Source organism: Cetorhinus maximus, chromosome 32, assembly GCF_964194155.1.
Source record: "Cetorhinus maximus chromosome 32, sCetMax3.hap1.1, whole genome shotgun sequence".
Taxonomy (NCBI): domain Eukaryota; kingdom Metazoa; phylum Chordata; class Chondrichthyes; order Lamniformes; family Cetorhinidae; genus Cetorhinus; species Cetorhinus maximus.
The window spans coordinates 14,744,998-14,764,588 of NC_135910.1; the positions used below are offsets into that span (position 1 = coordinate 14,744,998).

General features: G+C 46.7%; 1 protein-coding gene across 7 annotated transcripts in view; it reads left to right on the forward strand.

Annotated features, from left to right (window-relative positions):
• klc3 (kinesin light chain 3) overlaps positions 1–14,782 on the forward strand; it is a 73,159-nt gene extending 58,377 nt beyond the window's left edge. For 6 of the 7 annotated variants that reach the window (XM_078533260.1, XM_078533261.1, XM_078533262.1 and 3 more), the window contains 5 exons: positions 389–494; positions 3,055–3,189; positions 7,793–7,923; positions 10,478–10,544; positions 11,605–14,782. In XM_078533260.1, coding sequence (XP_078389386.1) covers positions 389–494; positions 3,055–3,189; positions 7,793–7,923; positions 10,478–10,544; positions 11,605–11,694 — 529 coding nt within the window. In that variant the 3' untranslated portion in view covers positions 11,695–14,782. The remainder of the gene's footprint in view (positions 1–388; positions 495–3,054; positions 3,190–7,792; positions 7,924–10,477; positions 10,545–11,604) is intronic. The other variant, XM_078533265.1, reaches the window with a different exon arrangement.
• The last annotated feature ends 4,809 nt before the right edge of the window (positions 14,783–19,591 follow it).

The window sequence follows — 19,591 nt, forward strand, 5'->3', positions numbered from 1 at the left end:
AACCAGAGGGCAAGTTAATTGACAACGAAGCCAGGCAAGAGATGAGGTTTTTTTTTTAGTGCAGCGAGTTGTTGTGATATGAGATGCGCTGGTTGAAAGGGTAGTTCAAGCAGATTCAATAATAACTTTCAAAAGGGGATTTGGATAAATACTTGAAGAGAAAATTTTGCAGGGAGGCAGTGAAGCGAATCGGACAGTTCTTCCAAAGAGCCAGCATAGGCAAGAGGGGCCAAATGGGCTCCTTGTGTGCCATTGAATTATGTGGTGTATGCTCAGCCGTTGGGAACTAGGATCATCTGAATTATAAATTAAAATGTATACTAATTATATTTTTGTTCTCTTAATTAGAAGCTCGATTTAAACACTGACAAAAATCTACCTTTCTCAGCGATACAGCAGGACTACCAGATGGTGACGGAACTCTACACCTGCAACAGGAAAGGAATGAGATTGTTCTGATCCCCAACAAAAGGAACACCGATTTCTTGTCAAAGGTAATTGTGCCCCCGGGTGACATGGCCCCATTTCAGTTTTCACTTTGTTTATTCCAAAATTGATGTGGTGATCCTCCTGAGAATTGCCCCCATTTTGTTACTACCATCTCCCCACCACTCCAGCCTCGGACATACTCAGTGAGTGAGCAGGCCGGTGCATGATCCAGTGGGAACTAGCACAGCCTTGCTTTTTTTCATTAAATGGATGACCAGCTTTCCTGCCTTCAGTGTTGGCCTATCCCCTAGTGTCTCAGCTGCCGAATCCAGCAAGCCATTCAGTCCTTTGAGCCCATTCCCCTTTCAGTTAGATCATGGTTGGCCTGTCGTTCAGCTCCATTTACCCTTACAATCCTTACCCGTCAGAAATCTATCATTCCAGTTTCAATTCTAGGGAGATTTCCACTCCCCTTTGTGTGAAGAAGTGCTTCCTGACGCCTGAACAGCCTGGCTCGAATTTTAAGGCAATGTCCCTTTTATCTGGGCTTCCCCCAACCAGAGGAAATAGTTTCTCTCTGTCACCCCTTGGAAATTCTTTAATTATCTTTAATAATTAGATTACTGCTTAATCTTCTATACTCCAGGGAATACAAGCCTAGCCTGTGCAACCTTGTCCTCATAATCTAACGCTTTTAGCCCACAATCATCCTGGTGAATCTGCACTGCACCCCTTCCAAGGTTAGTGCATCCAGCCTGAGGTGCTGTGCCCAGAATCAACATAGTATTATCAAGAGTTGAACTGAACCATAGATACCTGGAGGATATACTGAGCTAGAGGAATCCAGTTTGTGCAGCGATGTTCGTTTTAGTGTCTATGTACCAGCAACGGGAAAACATCAGTCATGGTGCCAGCTCCTAATCTCTGTTCAGTGACCACTCCATATGCCTGACTGGAAGAGGGGCAGGTGGAATTTGGGCTCAGCCCTCCTTGCTGAATAGCCTGCCAACTCTCCCTGTCAAAGCTTATAAAAGCCCATTTGAGTGAGTTACCAGGGTCCTGTCTTTACTATACCCCAGTATCCAGCAGCAGTCAGGAAAGGGTGAGAGAAAATTGCTGGGTTAGAAGTGTAATTATCTTCTCTAGTCAGAATGAGGCAAGGTAGGGAGGGGTATGTACTCCTCATCTAGACATTAAAGAGGAACTTATGTCAAATGGCCCAAGTGTGTTTAGCCGGATGACAGGTAAAACTTTTAAATACACCGCACAAAGTCAGTACGTCAAAGACGATGAAGCAATCCAGACACTGAGAAGGAATCCTTTACCCGACTCCGGCCTCAGTAACACACAGTCGAAACTGTTGCTAGCTGCAATATGAGGACTGACTCAGCCTCGCAGACTGCCATAGATAGACAAGAGCAGATGAGGCTGTAATTGCATCAAGGGCTGTGCAGTATGAGGGTTGCAAAAGCAGGTTTAATTTCCCTTCTACTTGTTTAACTTCTGAATGTGATGACATCTGGAATATGGTTCCTTGGGCATTGGCTTACCTCCCACTAATTGGGGGATGGTGGGGACCACACACTCACTCACTCACACTCACTCACTCACCCTCACTCACTCACTCACTCACCCACTCACACTCGCACATGGTGGGGGATGTGAAGATCCTAGCCAGCCTCCTCCGTGCCTAGTACTTTATTGGCTGTAAAGTGTTTTGGGCTGTACTAAGACTGTGAAACGTGCTAATTAAATGCAGGGTCTTTCTTTCACCGCCTGCTCAAACACCCCCTTTCACCTGATTGGGAACGTGATTCCTCATTCGATTTTTTTCCTTTGTGCCAGGCACGTCGAGGCCAACCTGTAGCGCCCCAACTCCTACCCTTTGCGGCAAGACATCCCTGTTCCTGTACTCGAATCCTCTGGCTATGAAGGCCAACATACCATTTGTCTTCTTTACCGCCTGCTGCACCTACATGCTTACCTTCAGCGACTGGTGTACAAGGACACCCATGTCTCGTTGCACATTCCCCTCTCTCAATTTATAGCCATTCAGATAATAATCTGCCTTCCTGTTTTTTGCTACCAAAATGGATAACCTCACATTTATCCACATTATACTGCATCTGCCATGTATTTGCCCACTCACTCAGCTTGTCCAAATCACACTGAAGCATCTCTGCATCCTCCTCACAGCTCACCCTCCCACCCAGCTTTGTGTCATCTGCAAATTTGGAGATATTACATTTATTTCCCTCATCTAAATCATTAACAGATATTGTGAATAGCTGGGGTCCCAGCACCGATCCCTGCGGTACCCCACTAGTCACTGCCTGCCATTCGGAAAAAGACCCGTTTATTCCTGCTCTTTGTTTCCTGTCTGCCAACCAGTTTTCTATCCATCTCAATACACTACCCCCAATCCCATGCGCTTTAATTTTACACGTCAATCTCTAATGTGGGACTTTGTCGAAAGCCATCTGAAAGTCCAAATAAACCACATCCACTGGCTCCCCCTCATCAACTCTACTAGTTACATCCTCGAAAAATTCCAATAGATTTGTCAAGCATGATTTTCCATTGTCAACAATGGCCATTTACTGATCCGTATGCGTTCCTCTTTAGACACCTGGCAGCACACCCGACACTCGCACCTGCAGGCGGCTCTACCCCTGTGACTACCTGGATGCTACCGCTGTGATATTTGCAAATGGGCCAGAGGGCTGCGAGGAAGTGAGTATGGGACTGGAATGGAATGGGGTAAGTACATCATAGGCTAACCAATTCAACAAAAAATACCCTCTAGTATTGCAATAATCGAAGACTCAGGGCTCCAGTTTTTACAGGAAAGGGGGGAGTCAGCCAGGATTGTGGTGTCACGGGAATTATTTGCTTGCTGGAGTGATGTCTGATCATTACAAGACTTTCACCAACTAAGTGAATCCCTCGGGACACTGTGGAAAGTAACATGTTATGTTTGGGAGGTCAAGTGGGTGCAGTGAAGAAACGAAATTTGACTGATGACCGTTATTATTCACCTCCCGCTGCTGCAGACATGATAATAATTTAATTCCAAAACGCGGGTGAAGGGCTGAGTCCCAAAGTGCAGGACACTGCCAAGGCTGAGAAGAGTGGAAAGAGATGTAGGGTAAATCAGAGAAGTAGAGCTTGTCCAACAGTAAAAGCCACTGGAATAAAAAAAGAGGAAACCAGACTTATTAGTCATAAACTCATTGCACCAAAAAAGGAGACTATTTGACCCATCAAATTCATGCTGGCTCTCTGTGGAACAATCCAATCAGTTCCATTACCACCTCCCCCAGCCCTGACTATTCCCATAGCCACTGCAGATTCAGTTCCCTCAAGGATCCATCCAACTTCCTTTTGAAATCATTCATCGTCTCTGCTTCCACCACCCTTGTAGGCAGCGAGTTCCAGATCATTACCACTCGCTGTGTAAAAAAGTTCTTCCTCACAGCCCGGCGTATCTCTTGGCAAAACCTTAAATCTGTGTCTCCTAGTCCTTCTAGAATCAACAAATGGAAACAGCTTTTCTTTGTCTACCTTAGCCAAATCTGTCACAATCTTGTACAGCTCTATCAAATCTCCCCTCAACCTCCGTTCCTTCAAGTGTTGATGAAATTGCTGCAATTGAAGGCACGACAGGGAGATTAGGAGCTGGAGGTAAGGGACAGTCCTGTTTGGTTATAGGCTTGTATTCTCTTGCAGGTGCTGTGTTAGAGGTCCTGGGAGAGTTTCCCCACATATAGGAGCGGGATTTAATCCTGCACGGACTTGGGCTGTAAACAGAGTTAAGAGTTGTTAAGGGAAAGCGTATTGAGCACAAATCCGAACTCTTTTGGTGACACCGTCAGCCATGGGAGGAATGGGGTGGAAGGCTGAAGTCCAATTTTCCATTAGAGCTATGGGGAAATAGATAAAGAAGCTTTGGAATGGAGTCAATAAAGATGAGAAAACAAAAACAGAAACAGAAATACCTGGAGAAACTCAGCAGGTCTGGCAGCATCGGTGGAGAAGAGCACAGTTGACGTTTCGAGTCCTCATGACCCTTCAAGACCAGTTCTGTTGAAGGGCCATGAGGACTCGAAACGTCAACTGTGCTCTTCTCCGCCGATGCTGCCAGACCTGCTGAGTTTTTCCAGGTATTTCTGTTTCTATTTTTGTTTTGGATTTCCAGCATCCGCAGTTTTTTGCTTTTATCAATAAAGGTGAGATTTTGGTTGAAATTAGATTTTCATCGCTTCATTGAAAAACTAGAAGGAGACCAAGGTGCGGTGATTCACTCGCTGCATTGTGAGAGCTGGGGGTGTGACCTGAAAGACATTGATGAGTCTAGAGAGGAACCAGCAGTAAAGGGGTGGATGGCGCCGGATGATGAGTGGAGATCATTGACAATGTCAGCCACGATTCAGCTGATAGCACTCTGAGGCAGAAGGTTGGGAGTTCAAGTCTCACTCCAGAGACTTCAACACAAAAATCAAGTCTGGCACTCCCAATGCAGTACTGAGGGAGTGCTGTACTGTCAGAGGTGCTATCTTTCAGATAAAATGTTAAAACCAGGGCCCCACCTGCTCTCTTGTGTAGATGTCGAAGATGACATGACAGGAGAGTTCTTCTCAGTGAAACCTAGGCCAATATTAGTCCTTCAATCAACATCACAAAAATGGAATATCTGGCCATTATCTTTGCTGTTTGTGGCACCTTGCTGTCTGCAAATTGGCTGCCCCATTTCCTACATTACAGCAGTGACCACACTCCAAAAAATACCTCATTGGTTGTAAAGCGCTTTGAGAGGTCCTGAGATCATGAAAGGTGCTACATAAATGAAAGTCTCTTTTTATCTGATGAAGGGAGAGAGTGGCTGGGTGAGCTTTGAAAGTCAGATGATGAACCAACATGGCATTGATTGAGTGATTGAGAAAAAGCTAGATAGCCATGGGTAATGCTTTGGTGTTCAAAAGTACTGGACTCTGTTAAAAAGAGGATGTCTGCAGTGATTGGAGGAAAAGCATAACGAAAAAACAGTTTCACTGGACGTTGTTTTAAATAATTTATTTGAAAAGGCTGCAGTGAGTTAGGCACTGGCCTTTAAACTTTAGGATGTTGGTATGATTCCACAATGAAAGTTGCCTCTATATGCTGGCTGTATATAGATCCCAGAGGTAATTTTGACCCAGGATGCTGGTAGAAAACTGACCATTATGGATCATCAGTCAGCAACAGTGGAAAGGGAATTTGCATGGGACATTTGATTGGCAGCTGATCCACAACTGGCTCCCGCCCCCACCAAAGGTCCATATTTACCCACTCACCCCATTATATGAAGTGTGTTGAGAACAGCTCGATCAGTTCATGGCGGGCACTGGTCCATAAATACAAAACCTTCCCTAATTCAGCACGAACTTATCAAAGGTTATAGGGGGTAGACAGGAAAGTAGACTCAAGGCCACATTCAGATCAGCCTTGACCTTACCAAATGGCGGAGCAGGCTTGAGGGGCCGAATGCCTACCTCTGCTCCTAATTCGTATATTCGTATGTATCGAGCAGCAACTGGCAAGCGAAATAAAGAAAACAGTTCACACTGATGTAGTAGGGGGACTGAGATACATGATTTGGGCAGTACAGAGGGACCTTTATTAGGTATCTAACCCTGTGTTGTACCTGTCCTGGGAGTGTTTGATGGGGACAGTGTAGAACGAGCTTTACTCTGTATCTAACCCCGTGCTGTACCTGTCCTGGGAGTGTTTGATGGGGACAGTGTAGAGGGAGCTTTACTCTGTATCTAACCCCGTGCTGTACCTGCCCTGGGAGTGTTTGATGGGGACAGTGTGGAGAGAGCTTTACTCTGTATCTAACCCCGTGCTGTACCTGCCCTGGGAGTGTTTGATGGGGACAGTGTGGAGAGAGCTTTACTCTGTATCTAACCCCATGCTGTACCTGTCCTGGGAGTGTTTGATGGGGACAGTGTAGAGGGAGCTTTACTCTGTATCTAACCCCGTGCTGTACCTGTCCTGGGAGTGTTTGATGGGGACAGTGTAGAGGGAGCTTTACTCTGTATCTAACCCCGTGCTGTACCTGTCCTGGGAGTGTTTGATGGGGACGGTGTAGAGGGAGCTTTACTCTGTATCTAACCCCGTGCTGTACCTGTCCTGGGAGTGTTTGATGGGGACAGTGTAGAGGGAGCTTTACTCTGTATCTAACCCCGTGCTGTACCTGCCCTGGGAGTGTTTGATGGGGACAGTGTAGAGGGAGTTTTACTCTGTATCTAACCTCGTGCTGTACCTGTCCTGGGAGTGTTTGATGGGGACAGTGTAGAAGGAGCTTTACTCTGTATCTAACCCCGTGCTGTACCTGTCCTGGGAGTGTTTGATGGGGACATTGTAAGGGGAGTTACGCTCTGGTCCTGATACTGATGGGCAGGGAAGTGGCAGGGCCAAACCCTGCGAGACCAGGGACTCTCTCGTTCACGCCTGGCAGTTGGACAAATTGACAAGCTTGCCAGCTACTGGGCAAGAAAACCAGCAGCAGGACCTCCCCATACCCACTGGGAGGTGGATGGGGTGTAAGAAGACCTCTGTTTCTAACCCCAGCTGCACCTGTCTCGGTTGTGTTTGATGAAAACAAGAATTCACAGAACAGTCTAACCTTTCTCTTAGGCACATTAACCCCCTTTATCTTCTCTTTTTCAGTCTCTTCGATGCAGCGACCTTCCTGATACTAACACTACCCACCACATGAAGACTAAATAACATCTACCTCTGTTCCTTCTCTCCTGCTCTGTGTCTGATAACCTCTATTGTGTTAAGGCGGAGGAGAGAGGGTGTGAGATAAACATTGTGCCTGTTTTTTTTTCTGGATATTAATGTGAGAGTGTCTGCCAAGTGACTGAGTAGGGATAAAGCAGAATAAAACTACACTGGGAATGTGCAGTCTGAAAACAGGCTAACAACTGCCTCAGATACAGGTTGCAGTAAATAAACCTCTTGATATATAATGTTTATTTTGGAAGGGCGTGTATGATGAGAGCATCTAATTAACCCTGTAAAGAGTTGTCTCCTGGCAAGCAGTCAAGAATGTGTATCCAGGTTCAACTGTCTTAACTATTTATTTGCTGATAAGAAACTTTACAGCAGCCAAGCCTATGCAGTCCTCTCGAAACCAAAAACCATAGTTGTGTTTATAGCCAAAATCATCACTGTTCCTTTTCAAAGGATTTGCATATTTTCAGTTGCTGCCAAGTGCTTTGTTTAACTTAACCCTTTCTATCAGTGTTGCTGCAGGTTGGTATGACACAAGGAAATGTTGCAGCTCTCTTTTTCTTTTGACAATGTCTGCCTGTAGGACACGCTTGGGAGCCTGAAACGCAGCGGATCCTTCACCAAACTCCGTGACTCCATTCGAAGAAGCAGCGAGAAGCTTGTCCGAAAGCTGAAAGGAGTCACAGCACAGGACACGCGGCCAAGGAACCCAGGGTACGCAATGCCTCGGCACTGGGTGATGTGGGAAAGCTCAGTCTGTCCTACAATGTACAGGCTTTGAAATCCATCTTTGCTGTCTCCGTAACCTCCTCCAGCCCCACAAGTCTCCAAGAACCCCATGTACCTCCAATTTTGACTTCTAGTGTATCCCTGATTTTCTTCACTGCTCCATTGGCGGCCATGTCTTCAGCTGCCTCTACCCTAGACTCTGGAAATCGCTCGTTAAACTTCCCCTCCTCTCTCCTTCTTATAAGATGCTTTTTAATGCGTAACCCTCTTTGTCCAGGCTTTTGGTCACCTGCCCTACTGTATGTATCTCTGTTACAGACAGAAATTGCTGGAAATACTCAACACCTCTGACAGTAACTGTGGGAGAGAAACAGATTTAACATTTCAGATCGATGGCCGAAGAAGCTGACTGACCTGCTGAGATTTTCAGCATCTGTATTTTTCATTTTGCCATTCTAATATCCCTTTATGTGGCTTGGTGTCAAATTTTCTCTGATGACATTACCGTGAAGAGATGCCTTGCTATGTTAAGGGCCTATACAGATTCTTCTTGTTGTTGTACTGCCTAATTACTATTGTGTATTTACCACGCTTTCACTCCTACTTTCCCGATCAACCTGGCCACTGTCCTGTAGTGTGAGCATTGGCCTTCAATCGAGTTTCTCAATTTACCTTTTGCATGAGCAAGTGAGTCAAATCATGACAACGGTGGATGTTGTTTGCGTCACCCTCCTGCAATTAGACCTGAGTTACAATTCAGAGAGAGCTTTACTCCAGAGGGAGTTTTACTCTGTATCTAACCCCATGCTGCACCTGTCCTGGGAGTGTTTGATGGGGACAGTGTAGAGGGAGTTTTACTCTGTATCTAACCCCATGCTGTACCTGCCCTGGGAGTGTTTGATGGGGACAGAGTAGAGGGAGTTTTACTCTGTATCTAACCCCATGCTGTACCTGCCCTGGGAGTGTTTGATGGGGACAGTGTAGAGGGAGTTTTACTCTGTATCTAACCCCATGCTGTACCTGCCCTGGGAGTGTTTGATGGGGACAGAGTAGAGGGAGTTTTACTCTGTATCTAACCCCATGCTGTACCTGCCCTGGGAGTGTTTGATGGGGACAGTGTAGAGGGAGATTTACTCTATATCTAACCCCATGCTGCACCTGTCCTGGGAGTGTTTGATGGGGACAGTGTAGAGGGAGCTTTACTCTGTATCTAACCCTGTGCTGCACCGGCCCTGGGAGTGTTTGATGGGGACAGTGTAGAGGGAGCTTTACTCTGTACCTAACCCCATGCTGCACCTGTCCTGGGAATGTTTGATGGGGACAGTGTAGAGGGAGCTTTACTCTGTATCTAACCCCGTGCTCTACCTGTCCTGGGAGTGTTTGATGGGGACAATGTAGAGGGAGCTTTACTCTGTATCTAACCCCGTGCTGTACCTGTCCTGGGAGTGTTTGATGGGACAATGTAGAGGGAGCTTTACTCTGTATCTAACCCCGTGCTGTACCTGTCCTGGGAGTGTTTGATGGGTACAGTGTAGAGGGAGCTTTACTCTGTATCTAACCCCATGCTGCACCTGTCCTGGGAGTGTTTGATGGGGACAGTGTAGAGGGAGCTTTACTCTGTATCTAACCCCATGCTGCACCTGTCCTGGGAGTGTTTGATGGGAACAGTGTAGAGGGAGCTTTACTCTGTATCTAACCCTGTGCTGCACCGGCCCTGGGAGTGTTTGATGGGGACAGAGTAGAGGGAGTTTTACTCTGTATCTAACCCCATGCTGTACCTGCCCTGGGAGTGTTTGATGGGGACAGTGTAGAGGGAGATTTACTCTGTATCTAACTGTGTGCTGCACCTGTCCTGGGAGTGTTTGATGGGGACAGTGTAGAGGGTGCTTTACTCTGTATCTAACCCCGTGCTGTACCTGCCCTGGGAGTGTTTGATGGGGACAGTGTGGAGAGAGAATTACTCTGTATCTAACCCCGTGCTGTACCTGTCCTGGGAGTGTTTGATGGGGACAGTGTAGAGGGAGCTTTACTCTGTATCTAACCCCGTGCTGTACCTGCCCTGGGAGTGTTTGATGGGGACAGTGTAGAGGGAGCTTTACTCTGTATCTAACCCCGTGCTGTACCTGCCCTGGGAGTGTTTGATGGGGACAGTGTAGAGGGAGCTTTACTCTGTATCTAACCCCGTGCTGTACCTGTCCTGGGAGTGTTTGATGGGGACAGTGTAGAGGGAGCTTTACTCTGTACCTAAACAATGCTGTGCCTACCCTGGAGTTATTTGATGTGACATCCTAGTGTGTATGTCTCAGTGTAGTACTACATCAGGTTCTGCCTTTACCCAGTATCCTAATGGGAGCAACCTATGGCTAGGCATTTTGAATAGAGAAGATTAAAATCTAACTGGGCTGCATTATTTATTGCTGGAGTCTGTGAGTGAGTTAAGAGTTCTGAGAGCTTATCAGCAACTCATCCCATGGACTGGGGATGGTGCATAACTCATACAACAGGATAAAAATCAAAGTACTGTGTGTTTTTCTTACAGGATGAAGCGAGCAAATTCCCTGAATGTTCTGAATGTGGGAAGCAGAACTACTGGAGACACTTACCAGGTAAACTCTTCCACTGCTTCATGCCTGCAAGACCCCATCTTTGTGCCGTCAATTGCAGGCAGTGATCAGTCGTTCGACTCTTAAAGTTATTTGAGGTTTATCAGAGCCTTCAGTCACCTCACCCATTTTCACCAGTGTGTGTGTATTAGTCCAGGCTCAGTAGATAGCTCCTGCCTCTGGATCAGAATGTTGGGGCTCTGGGTCTCTGCTCTCTGCTGACACCACAGTACAATACTGAGTGAATGCTGCATTGTCAGAGGTGCTGGGACCCAGGGGTCACAAAGTAGTCTGGACCTGATAAAACCAAAGCTCCTATAAACCCCAAGGTTGTGGGTTCAAGTCCCACTCCAGGACTTGAGCAAAGCCATCTAGGCTGACACTACCAGTGCAGTGCTGAGGAGTGCAGCACTGTCAGAGGTGCCATCTTTTGGATGAGACATTAAACCAAGGCCCTGTCTTCCCTCTTAGGTGGGCGTAAAAAAACCTATGGCTCTAAGGGAGAAGAGTTCGCCCTAGTGTCCTGGCCAATATTTACCTCTCAACCAACATCACAAAAAACAGATTATCTGGCCGTTTATCACATAGTTGTTTTTGGGAGCTTGCTGTGCATAAACTGGCTGCAGCATTACATTACAACAGTGACCCGTCCTTCATTGACTGTAAAACGCTTTGGGACGCGCTGTGGTCATGAAAGATGCTGTAGGAATACAAGTCCTTCTTTCATGAGAAATTCCATGATTTTGGCAATGGTCACTCACCATCGATGGTCAAGTATTCACTCACCCCGTTCATCGGGTGTAAATGCAACCCTTTGTGAGTGGGGGGAATTAATCGTATTCTCTGGGCCCAAGAGTGGAGACAAGTGACTCTTCTCTCTTTGAACCAGCATTACTTAAGAGCCTGAGAGGGGAGGAAATTTATATTTTACAAGGCCAGTCACGCACGGACACAATGGGTTGAATAGCCTCCTTCTCTGCCTCTATGATTTGATCCATTACACAGATTTCAAAGGCAGTATCTTGACATTCACTGTTCCCTGTTTCTTTCTCCCCCGCTGCAGCGGCCGACCAACAGCCTGACAGAATCCCGCGTTCTGAGCACCAGCCACACCCACCTGGCACGCCGTGGGTCTCTGACCGAATCGGGCTAGGACACACCGGGCATCAGGAGCATCTGAAGCTGCTCGGAACTCTGCAGTGCACTGCCCCTCAACCTACCCCCCCCCCCCCCCCACCCTGCCCCCGACACACACGAGGCTTCCAGCTCTTGCAAAGTCAGAGGTCCCCATTCGGCGTGGTATAAGGTGCAGCCAAATCCGCTTCATTCAGCTCTGAGTCAAGGCCACAATGATTGTATGCATAACGTAGTTACGTAGCACTTACAGCATCAGCGAGGCCATTCGGCCCAGTCCGTGCTGGTGTTTATGCTCTACTCGAACCTCCTCCCATCCCTTCATTTCACCCCATCAACATATCCTTCCATCCCTTGCTCCCTCGTGTGCTTATCCAGCTTTCCCTTTAGATGCATCCACACTAAAAGATCAGAGCAAGGCCACACAATCTCAAAACCTTTTAAAATATATTCCATGTTTCAACCCTCTCATGGCAGCCTCTGCCTCCCCCTTCCTGACACTGTTACAATTATAGCCTCTCTGTCTCTCTGTACTTAAACTGGCCCAATTCACAACCAGTGCTGGGTACTTCATCGAATTGCAACAGATTTTACAGCACAGAAACGGGCCATTTGTCCCAGCAGATCCATGCCGGTGTTTATGCTCTACCCAAGCCTCCTCCGACCCCACCTCATCTCATCTTACCAACATATCTTATTCCTTTCTTCCTCATATGCTGAATTAGCTTCCTTTAAATGCCCCTATTTATCTCAATGACTCCCTATGACAGTGAGCTCCACGTTCTAACAATCCATTAAAAATCTCACCGAGTGCAGAGATGTACACACCCGCCCCCCCCTCAATCACAATTATTGCTCTGACTATCCCAGTAGGAAAATCAGCGAGCAAGATTTCCTCTGTGTGATTTGTTTAAACCCTTTTACATTTTAGTTGTAATAAGCGTGCGCAGGAAGTTTTCCCTTGCCCCCAGCTCGCTCCTGCCAGGATTTCTAATCCCATTGGAATTCCGGTTTGGGAAGGGGATGCTTCTCTACATACTCAGCGTGGCTGCTTGACAAAGACGCGGCCGTGATTGTGATTTAATGTCGTTGTGGTATTTGGGACTCCCGTAGAGCCAAGCTGCAGTATAACTGCGCTCTTGGACCACATCAGTTCCACACAGACGTGAGATGGAAGAGCGATCCTTAAAATGGGAAAGCCAAGAGTGAACAATCTGAAATCAAAACAGGAAAAAACTCAGTAGGTCAAACAGTACCTGTGGAGAGAGAAAGAGAGTGAGAGAGAGAGAGAGCAAGGGAGAAAGAAAGGGTTAACGCTTTGGTAGTATGATTCACTTTTCAATGAAAGGTCCATTAGTTCACATGAAAGGGCACTGATCTGCCTGACCCATATAGCACTTTCCAGCCTTTTCTATTCTGATTTGAAAACTGGCCAGTTCCTGTAGTCTCCCGTCACTAAACATCCTGCATCAGGAGCTTGCAACAACTCTCTGCCTCTGCCTCGGACACTAAGCTGGTGTCGTACAGTTTATCACCACCAGAGGTTGTTTCAACTTCGATTCCAAATCCCAAACAGACAAGCGCAGCAATCGCATGTTACACAGCTGCAGGTGAGCAGCTGTGCACTCGAACTCAGGAAAGTGTGCAAGCCCTGCCCCCGGGCACACACCCAAATACAAATACCCATTATCCGAAATAAAACAGAAACTGCTGTCAGTGCACACAGCCTCACCTTTGTCTGAAAAAGAGACGACCGCTCAACGTTTCACCAGACCCTTCACTGCACCTGAAAGATTAACCTGCGCCTTTTGTTTTTAAGATGATGATGAGCTGCTTGCTAGTTGCAGAAGTACATGCATGATGGGCCAAAGGGCCATGCCTCTGCCATGTCATTCTGTGAAGCCTCGTTACAGGAGGCCACTGCACCCGTCCTCCCAAAGAGACTTCTGATTCCCCGTCATGGTATTTAACTGCCTCTTGAATGACTTCCAGAGTTTCCTTTTTGTCCTATGTCCTGTTTATCCCATTGCTGGCTGCTCCTTGTGTTACACATTCCTACTCTAATCCCTATGACATAACCCAGTCAACTTAAAAGACAGCCCTTTCCTAACACAATAGCACAAGTATTCAGAAGGTACCTTATATATGGTCTTCATTCTGGGTATATCTGACTCTGTTAGTGTCCTTGGGGAGTGACATTACAGTGTGCACATGTAGCACTTAGTCTGCCAATCGTATAAAGGTTAAGCGATGAATGGCTTAGTGTAGAGCTTCCCCGACCAGACCAGAACAGGGTATTCACAAAACATCTTAGGGGCTTTGTTCAAATGGCTTTGATGCACTTCACATGCAGAAGTGTAACTCTCACTGCAGTGACCACAGGCTGAATGTCAGGCTGTGTGTGAGCAGACGTCAAATGGGACGGGGTGCGGGGTGGCGGGGGGGAGGTGGGGTGGGGTGGGGGGTAGAATGGGGGCAGATGGGATAGATCTCAAATTCAAAGGTGCTTGCATCTTGTGAGTCTTGGATCCACCCCAGATGTTTTGCACAAGAAGTTTTAGCAAATAGTAAAAGCGATGGAGATGTGCAGGCACAGCCTACTACCCACTTGAAGGGAGGCCGCTGATGTAAAATGGTATTCCCATTCCCAAGGAGAAATTGGGGTATGTCAAAGGAAGTATTGTGCATGTGGGATGGGGGTGCTGGTGAGGATATCAGAATGGAGGCACATGAGATAATTAATAGCAAGTATTCCAACTTGGAAGCAATAGATGGGACCAATTTCTACATAGCAATTTTTGAGCCAATGTTCGATTGGGAGAGGTGACACTCGTGCTTCAGAATGGGCACAGTTCCTGCATGTAGTAAATAGCTATGGATTCTCTGTACATGTCACATCCAGGCCATTCAAAAAGAAATGTTATCACCTTCCCCCTCTGCAGGCTTTTAGCACATCTCTGGTTAGTTCCGTTGTGATGTGGTTTAGTCGTGTTCTGAATACTGTATCAGACTCTACTGAAAACTGTGACATTTTGCAATGTTATTTATGTTTTGAGAAAAAATTAGTACAATAAAAAGTTTATTTGTGATTTCTTTTAAAAAGAAAAGTGTAATATAGTTTTGATGGAGGGTCCAAGCCATCCCAAGGATTTGCCCAGTGCAGGAAGAAATTCAATGACCTCACAAGGGTGGCTAAGGTAAGTCAAGGCACTGTTGGCAATCCTGCTGCGCTGTTGGAGGCTGCACAGAACTCTCGCTTCTCACAGTTTTATTATCACTGGGCGTCAGGGAAACTCGCATATACAAAGGGCAAACTCCGTGAACACTCGAATATCACCAGTTACTCAGTCTGTCAACGCAAGTATCCTGGATCACCACGGACAGATTCTCAGTACTGGGCCTCCACAGGGAGGAGATCCACGAGGGATTCTGCATATCTTTATTTAAAGGAGCGGTACACAGTTCTTCCTTATCATGGCCTGTGCGTATTAATGCAGGTCACGTACCTATATCCAAAAAACCAAACACATTCAAAAACCGCACATTTTTTTAAGCTCATCACCTTTAGAACAGGAAGTCTAGTTGTTTGTCTGCACTGTTTACCTTGCAATTTTTGTGGTGAACATGTCAAAAAGAAACTTACAGCAGGTACCCTGTATTTATTATTCAGAGATACATCTTACTTTTCCAGCCATTTTACTGACTTTAGACTGTAGCCAGCCTAGGCTTAGACTATTGTAATGTAAGTTTATATGCGGTATCCGAAAGCAGAAATGATCCGAAATCCAAAATGCAATCGGCCCCGAGAGTTTCGGATAAAGGATACTCGACCTATATGTCCATGCAACTTGTAACCCTTTACAAAGTCCAACCACTGACAAGAGAACAGGAGATGGAGTGAACACCAATACTGCAGCTCCCAACGTCACACAAGCAAGGAGCTCTGTAATAGGGGGCAGGATATTGAGGGCGAGAGGTGGGGCCCGCTCGCCGACGTGTAAAATGACGTCGGGTGGAACTCCCAACGTCACCCCGCGTCATTTCAATTTTCAGGTCGGTGGGGGCGCAGCCGAATCAGCTGTGCACCCTCCAACCTGTCAATGTCCAATTGAGGCCATTTAAAAAGTAATTGAACACGTTAAAGGACCTGCCCGTCCAACCTTAAGGTTGTCGGGCAGGCCGGGAGCCCTGGCGGGCTTCAGAGAAAGCATGAAACCCCATCATCCGGCGGGATGAGGTTTCATGTAGGTTTTGAAAAATTTCTCAAAAGTTTAACTAAAAGTGATGGGCATGTCCCAACTCATGTGACAGTGTCACACGGGGGGACATGTCAGGGAAATTTTATTTTTCTGTATTTAACATTTTTGAATTTGGCGCCGATCTCCCTGAGGCAGCACTTAGCCTCAGGGAGATGAGTGCGCTCTGTCGTGCGCATGCGCGAAAGAGCACACTCTCGGCTTAGGGAATCCCACCCTCCTGCCCACATAGGGAGCGCATAGCTCTTCCTGGCAGACGTCACACAATTAAGATACCAATTAAGGCCCGCCCACGTAAAATGGTGGCGTGCCCCCGATCGGAGGCACACCCACTCCTGAACTTCCCTCCCGACAGGGGAACATTCTGCCCAGGGAGATAGCCAGGCAGAAGAAACTACAGGAGATGGTGGTAATAAGGTTAGTAAGGGCAGGGCAAAAGCTGTCATTAGCAGTGACAGCTTCTAACGTTGCAATGCCCCTTGAACTCAGCTGCTCTTCTTCTGAAGTCAAATGCCATGTGGTAAATCTGGGCCTGTGGGGGCAGATGCCACCCTGCAAAACAAATTGCAAAGGTTTTACAATTGAGACGATCCACACTGTCCATCTCCGCAGGCTCCTTGCTTCTGCCCACCTTGGGTCAGCAGATGCACCTTGCCGCCCTCAGTCTAACTTACCCCAGTGCTGCACGCATGGCAAAGCAAGACATCTGTGTTTGCTGGACCACGGGCCCTCATTTAAATATATATATATATATATATATCATGGACTGGCTCGGTGGCCGAGTTCCAGGGATGACTTAAAAAAAAGCGAGAACTCAAAATGGGGGGAGTGGGGAGGAGATAATAACGAGTAGAAAAACAGCGAAAATGGCTCCTGTCTCATTTTGCTGCCCAGTCTGTCTCTCTCAGATGAGTAAAAGATCCCCTGGTCTAGTGTTCAATGGTTTCATTGCTCTGTGTTTGATTATGTTGGTCTGGCAACGGATCTATGCTCCTAGTGCTTCATTGGTTAAGCCTGGATGTTGACTCAGAGCAAAGTAAACAGACACCACAGAAGCTACTGGAAACTGAATTGTAAGCAAGAGTGCAGACATTTTGTGATTACAAAGATATTTAAAACTCTTATAAATAAACCAGTTGCACACTTAGAAACTGTCATCTCAGCATTATTTTGAGATGTATAAAATATACAATATCTGCCACTCTATCGAAGAAGAGCTGGGGAGTTTGTCCCAGTGTGTGGCTGATACAGCAACACTAACACACACAACCTCATTATTTCTGTTTGTGGGAGCTTAATTGGTTGCGAAGCCACTTGTGACAGACATCTTGAGGCTTGGAAAAGTGCCGTTGCTGTGATATATTAACTGGGCAGACATGGAGCTAGTGGGCTGAGAAACAAGCTTGTCCTGGCTGAAACCAAAAATGCTGCAGATGCTGGCCCTCGGCTTTGAGGCCCCAGCCATTGTAACTCCCACTTGAACCTAACGTCGGTGGTCCCCAGCTGTCAGGTAAGTGGTTCGGGGGCGGTGAGGGGAGGGTACAGGTGATTGGGAAGTCTGGGACCTACAGTGTGATTGGGGATTTTGTCAGAAAATCCAAAACTTCTCACAAACGACTCAAAAATTGTTGGACCTTCTTACAAACGACAGTGCATCACAAAAAAAATGCTGGGCTCGCTGAGGTAGTGCTGATACCCGTAAAGGTTTAAAATTTTTGATCCCCTGCTTGACCCACTGCTCCTGCCAAAGCTTGCAGTGTTGCCAACCCTCCAGGCTGCCCTGAAGTCTCCAGGGATTAAAGATTATTGGACACTCCTACGACCAAAAGCCCAGAAGATTTTTTTTTTCTTCTTTGTTGAATAATTTTCTTTACTCGTTATAAAGTTATTGGAGATGCAGAGTTGGGACAGTGAGGCTATTTTACTGGGAGGTGCAGTTGGAGGCAAGACTTCAGGCGACCAATCCCCTCCAGGAATATGTCCAACCAGAGTTGGCAACCCAAGGCGTCCACCCAGCATCGACTGTATCTGTTTATTGTTAAAATGCCATTGAGGTCTGAATTACATCATCAAATGTGAATGAGGTCATCGTGTGCTCCCCAAACTCTCCCTGTAAAAATGGCAGCGGTATCTTACTGCTGGGACTTTAACCCCATTCTCATCAGACAGAAGGGGTTAAGATTGAGGCCATTTTAAGTGCAAGTTCTTTCATATATGGACAAGCTTACTAATGTGAATATGATAGAAAGAAAAATCTCTTTAAAAGAAGTGAATGCTCTCCCCAGGCCAACACATTAATCATCACTCAAGGCTCTGACACAGTGAAAGCATGGGGGCTTTGCTAAAACCTTTATAAATCACTGGTTAAGCCTAAGCTGCAGTACCGTCTTCAATACTCAGTACCAGACTTTAGGAAGGATGTCAAGTCTTTGGAGAGGGTCACAATCGAGGAAGATCTTACTAGAATTTACCAGGGTTGGAGAAATTTGGACAAGTGAAACTAGGATCGTTCTTAGAGCAGAGAAGATTAAGAGCAGATTTAACAGAGGTGTTCAAAATCATTAAGGGTTTTGGTAGAGTAAATAGAACTTTTCAGTGTGAGGAGGTTTGGTAACCAGAGGGACACAGGTTTTCAGGTAATTGGAAAAAGAATCAGAGGCAACGGGAGGGGCAGCGAGTTATTGTGAACTGGAATGTGTTGCCTGAAAGGCTAATGGAAACAGATTCAGTAGAAAGTTGCAAAGGGTAATTGAATGCACACTTGAGAAAGAGAAACTTGCAGGTTATGGAGAAGAGCTAGGCGAGTGGGACTAATTGGGTAGTTTGACCGACTGTGTGCTTACTTGAATCAAGTCCCGTTCACCCATCGCCCCTGCACTCATTGACCTACTCCAGCTCCCAGTTAAACAACGCCTCAATTTCAAAATTCTCAGCCTTGTTTTCAAATCCCTCTGTGGCCTCGCCCACCACCACCACCCCCACGTCTCTGCTTCTCCAGCCCCACAGCCCCTTCCAATATCTCCGCACTGCTCTAACTCTGCCCTCCTGAGCATCCCCAATACATGCAAATTAGGAGCAGGAGGAGGCCATTCAGCCCTTCGAGCCTGCTCTGCCATTCAATAAGATCATGGCTGATCTGAATGTGGCTTCAACTCCACATTCCGCCTACTCCTGATAACCTTTGACTCCCGTGTTAGTCAAAAATCTATCTACCTCTGCCTTAAAAATATTCATTGACCCTGCCTCCAACGCTGTCTGGGGAACAAAGTTCCAAAGATTCTTTTTTTATTCATTTACGGGATGTGGGCTTCGCTGGCTGGGCCAGCATTTATTGTCCATCCCTAATTGCCCCTTGAGAAGGTGGTGGTGAGCCGCCATCTTGAACCGCTGCAGCCCATGTAGTGTAGGTACACCCACAGTGCTGTTAGGGAGGGAGTTCCAGGATTTTGACCCAGCGACAGTGAAGGAACAGCCGATATATTTCCAAGTCAGGATGGTGAGTGGCTCGGAGGGGAACTTGCAGGTGCCTGCTGCCTTTGTCCTCCTAGATGGTAGTGGTCATGTGTTTGGAAGGTGCTGTTAAGGGAGCCTTGGTGAATTCCTGCAGTGCATCTTGTAGATGGTACACACACTGCTGCTACTGTGCATCAGTGGTGGAGG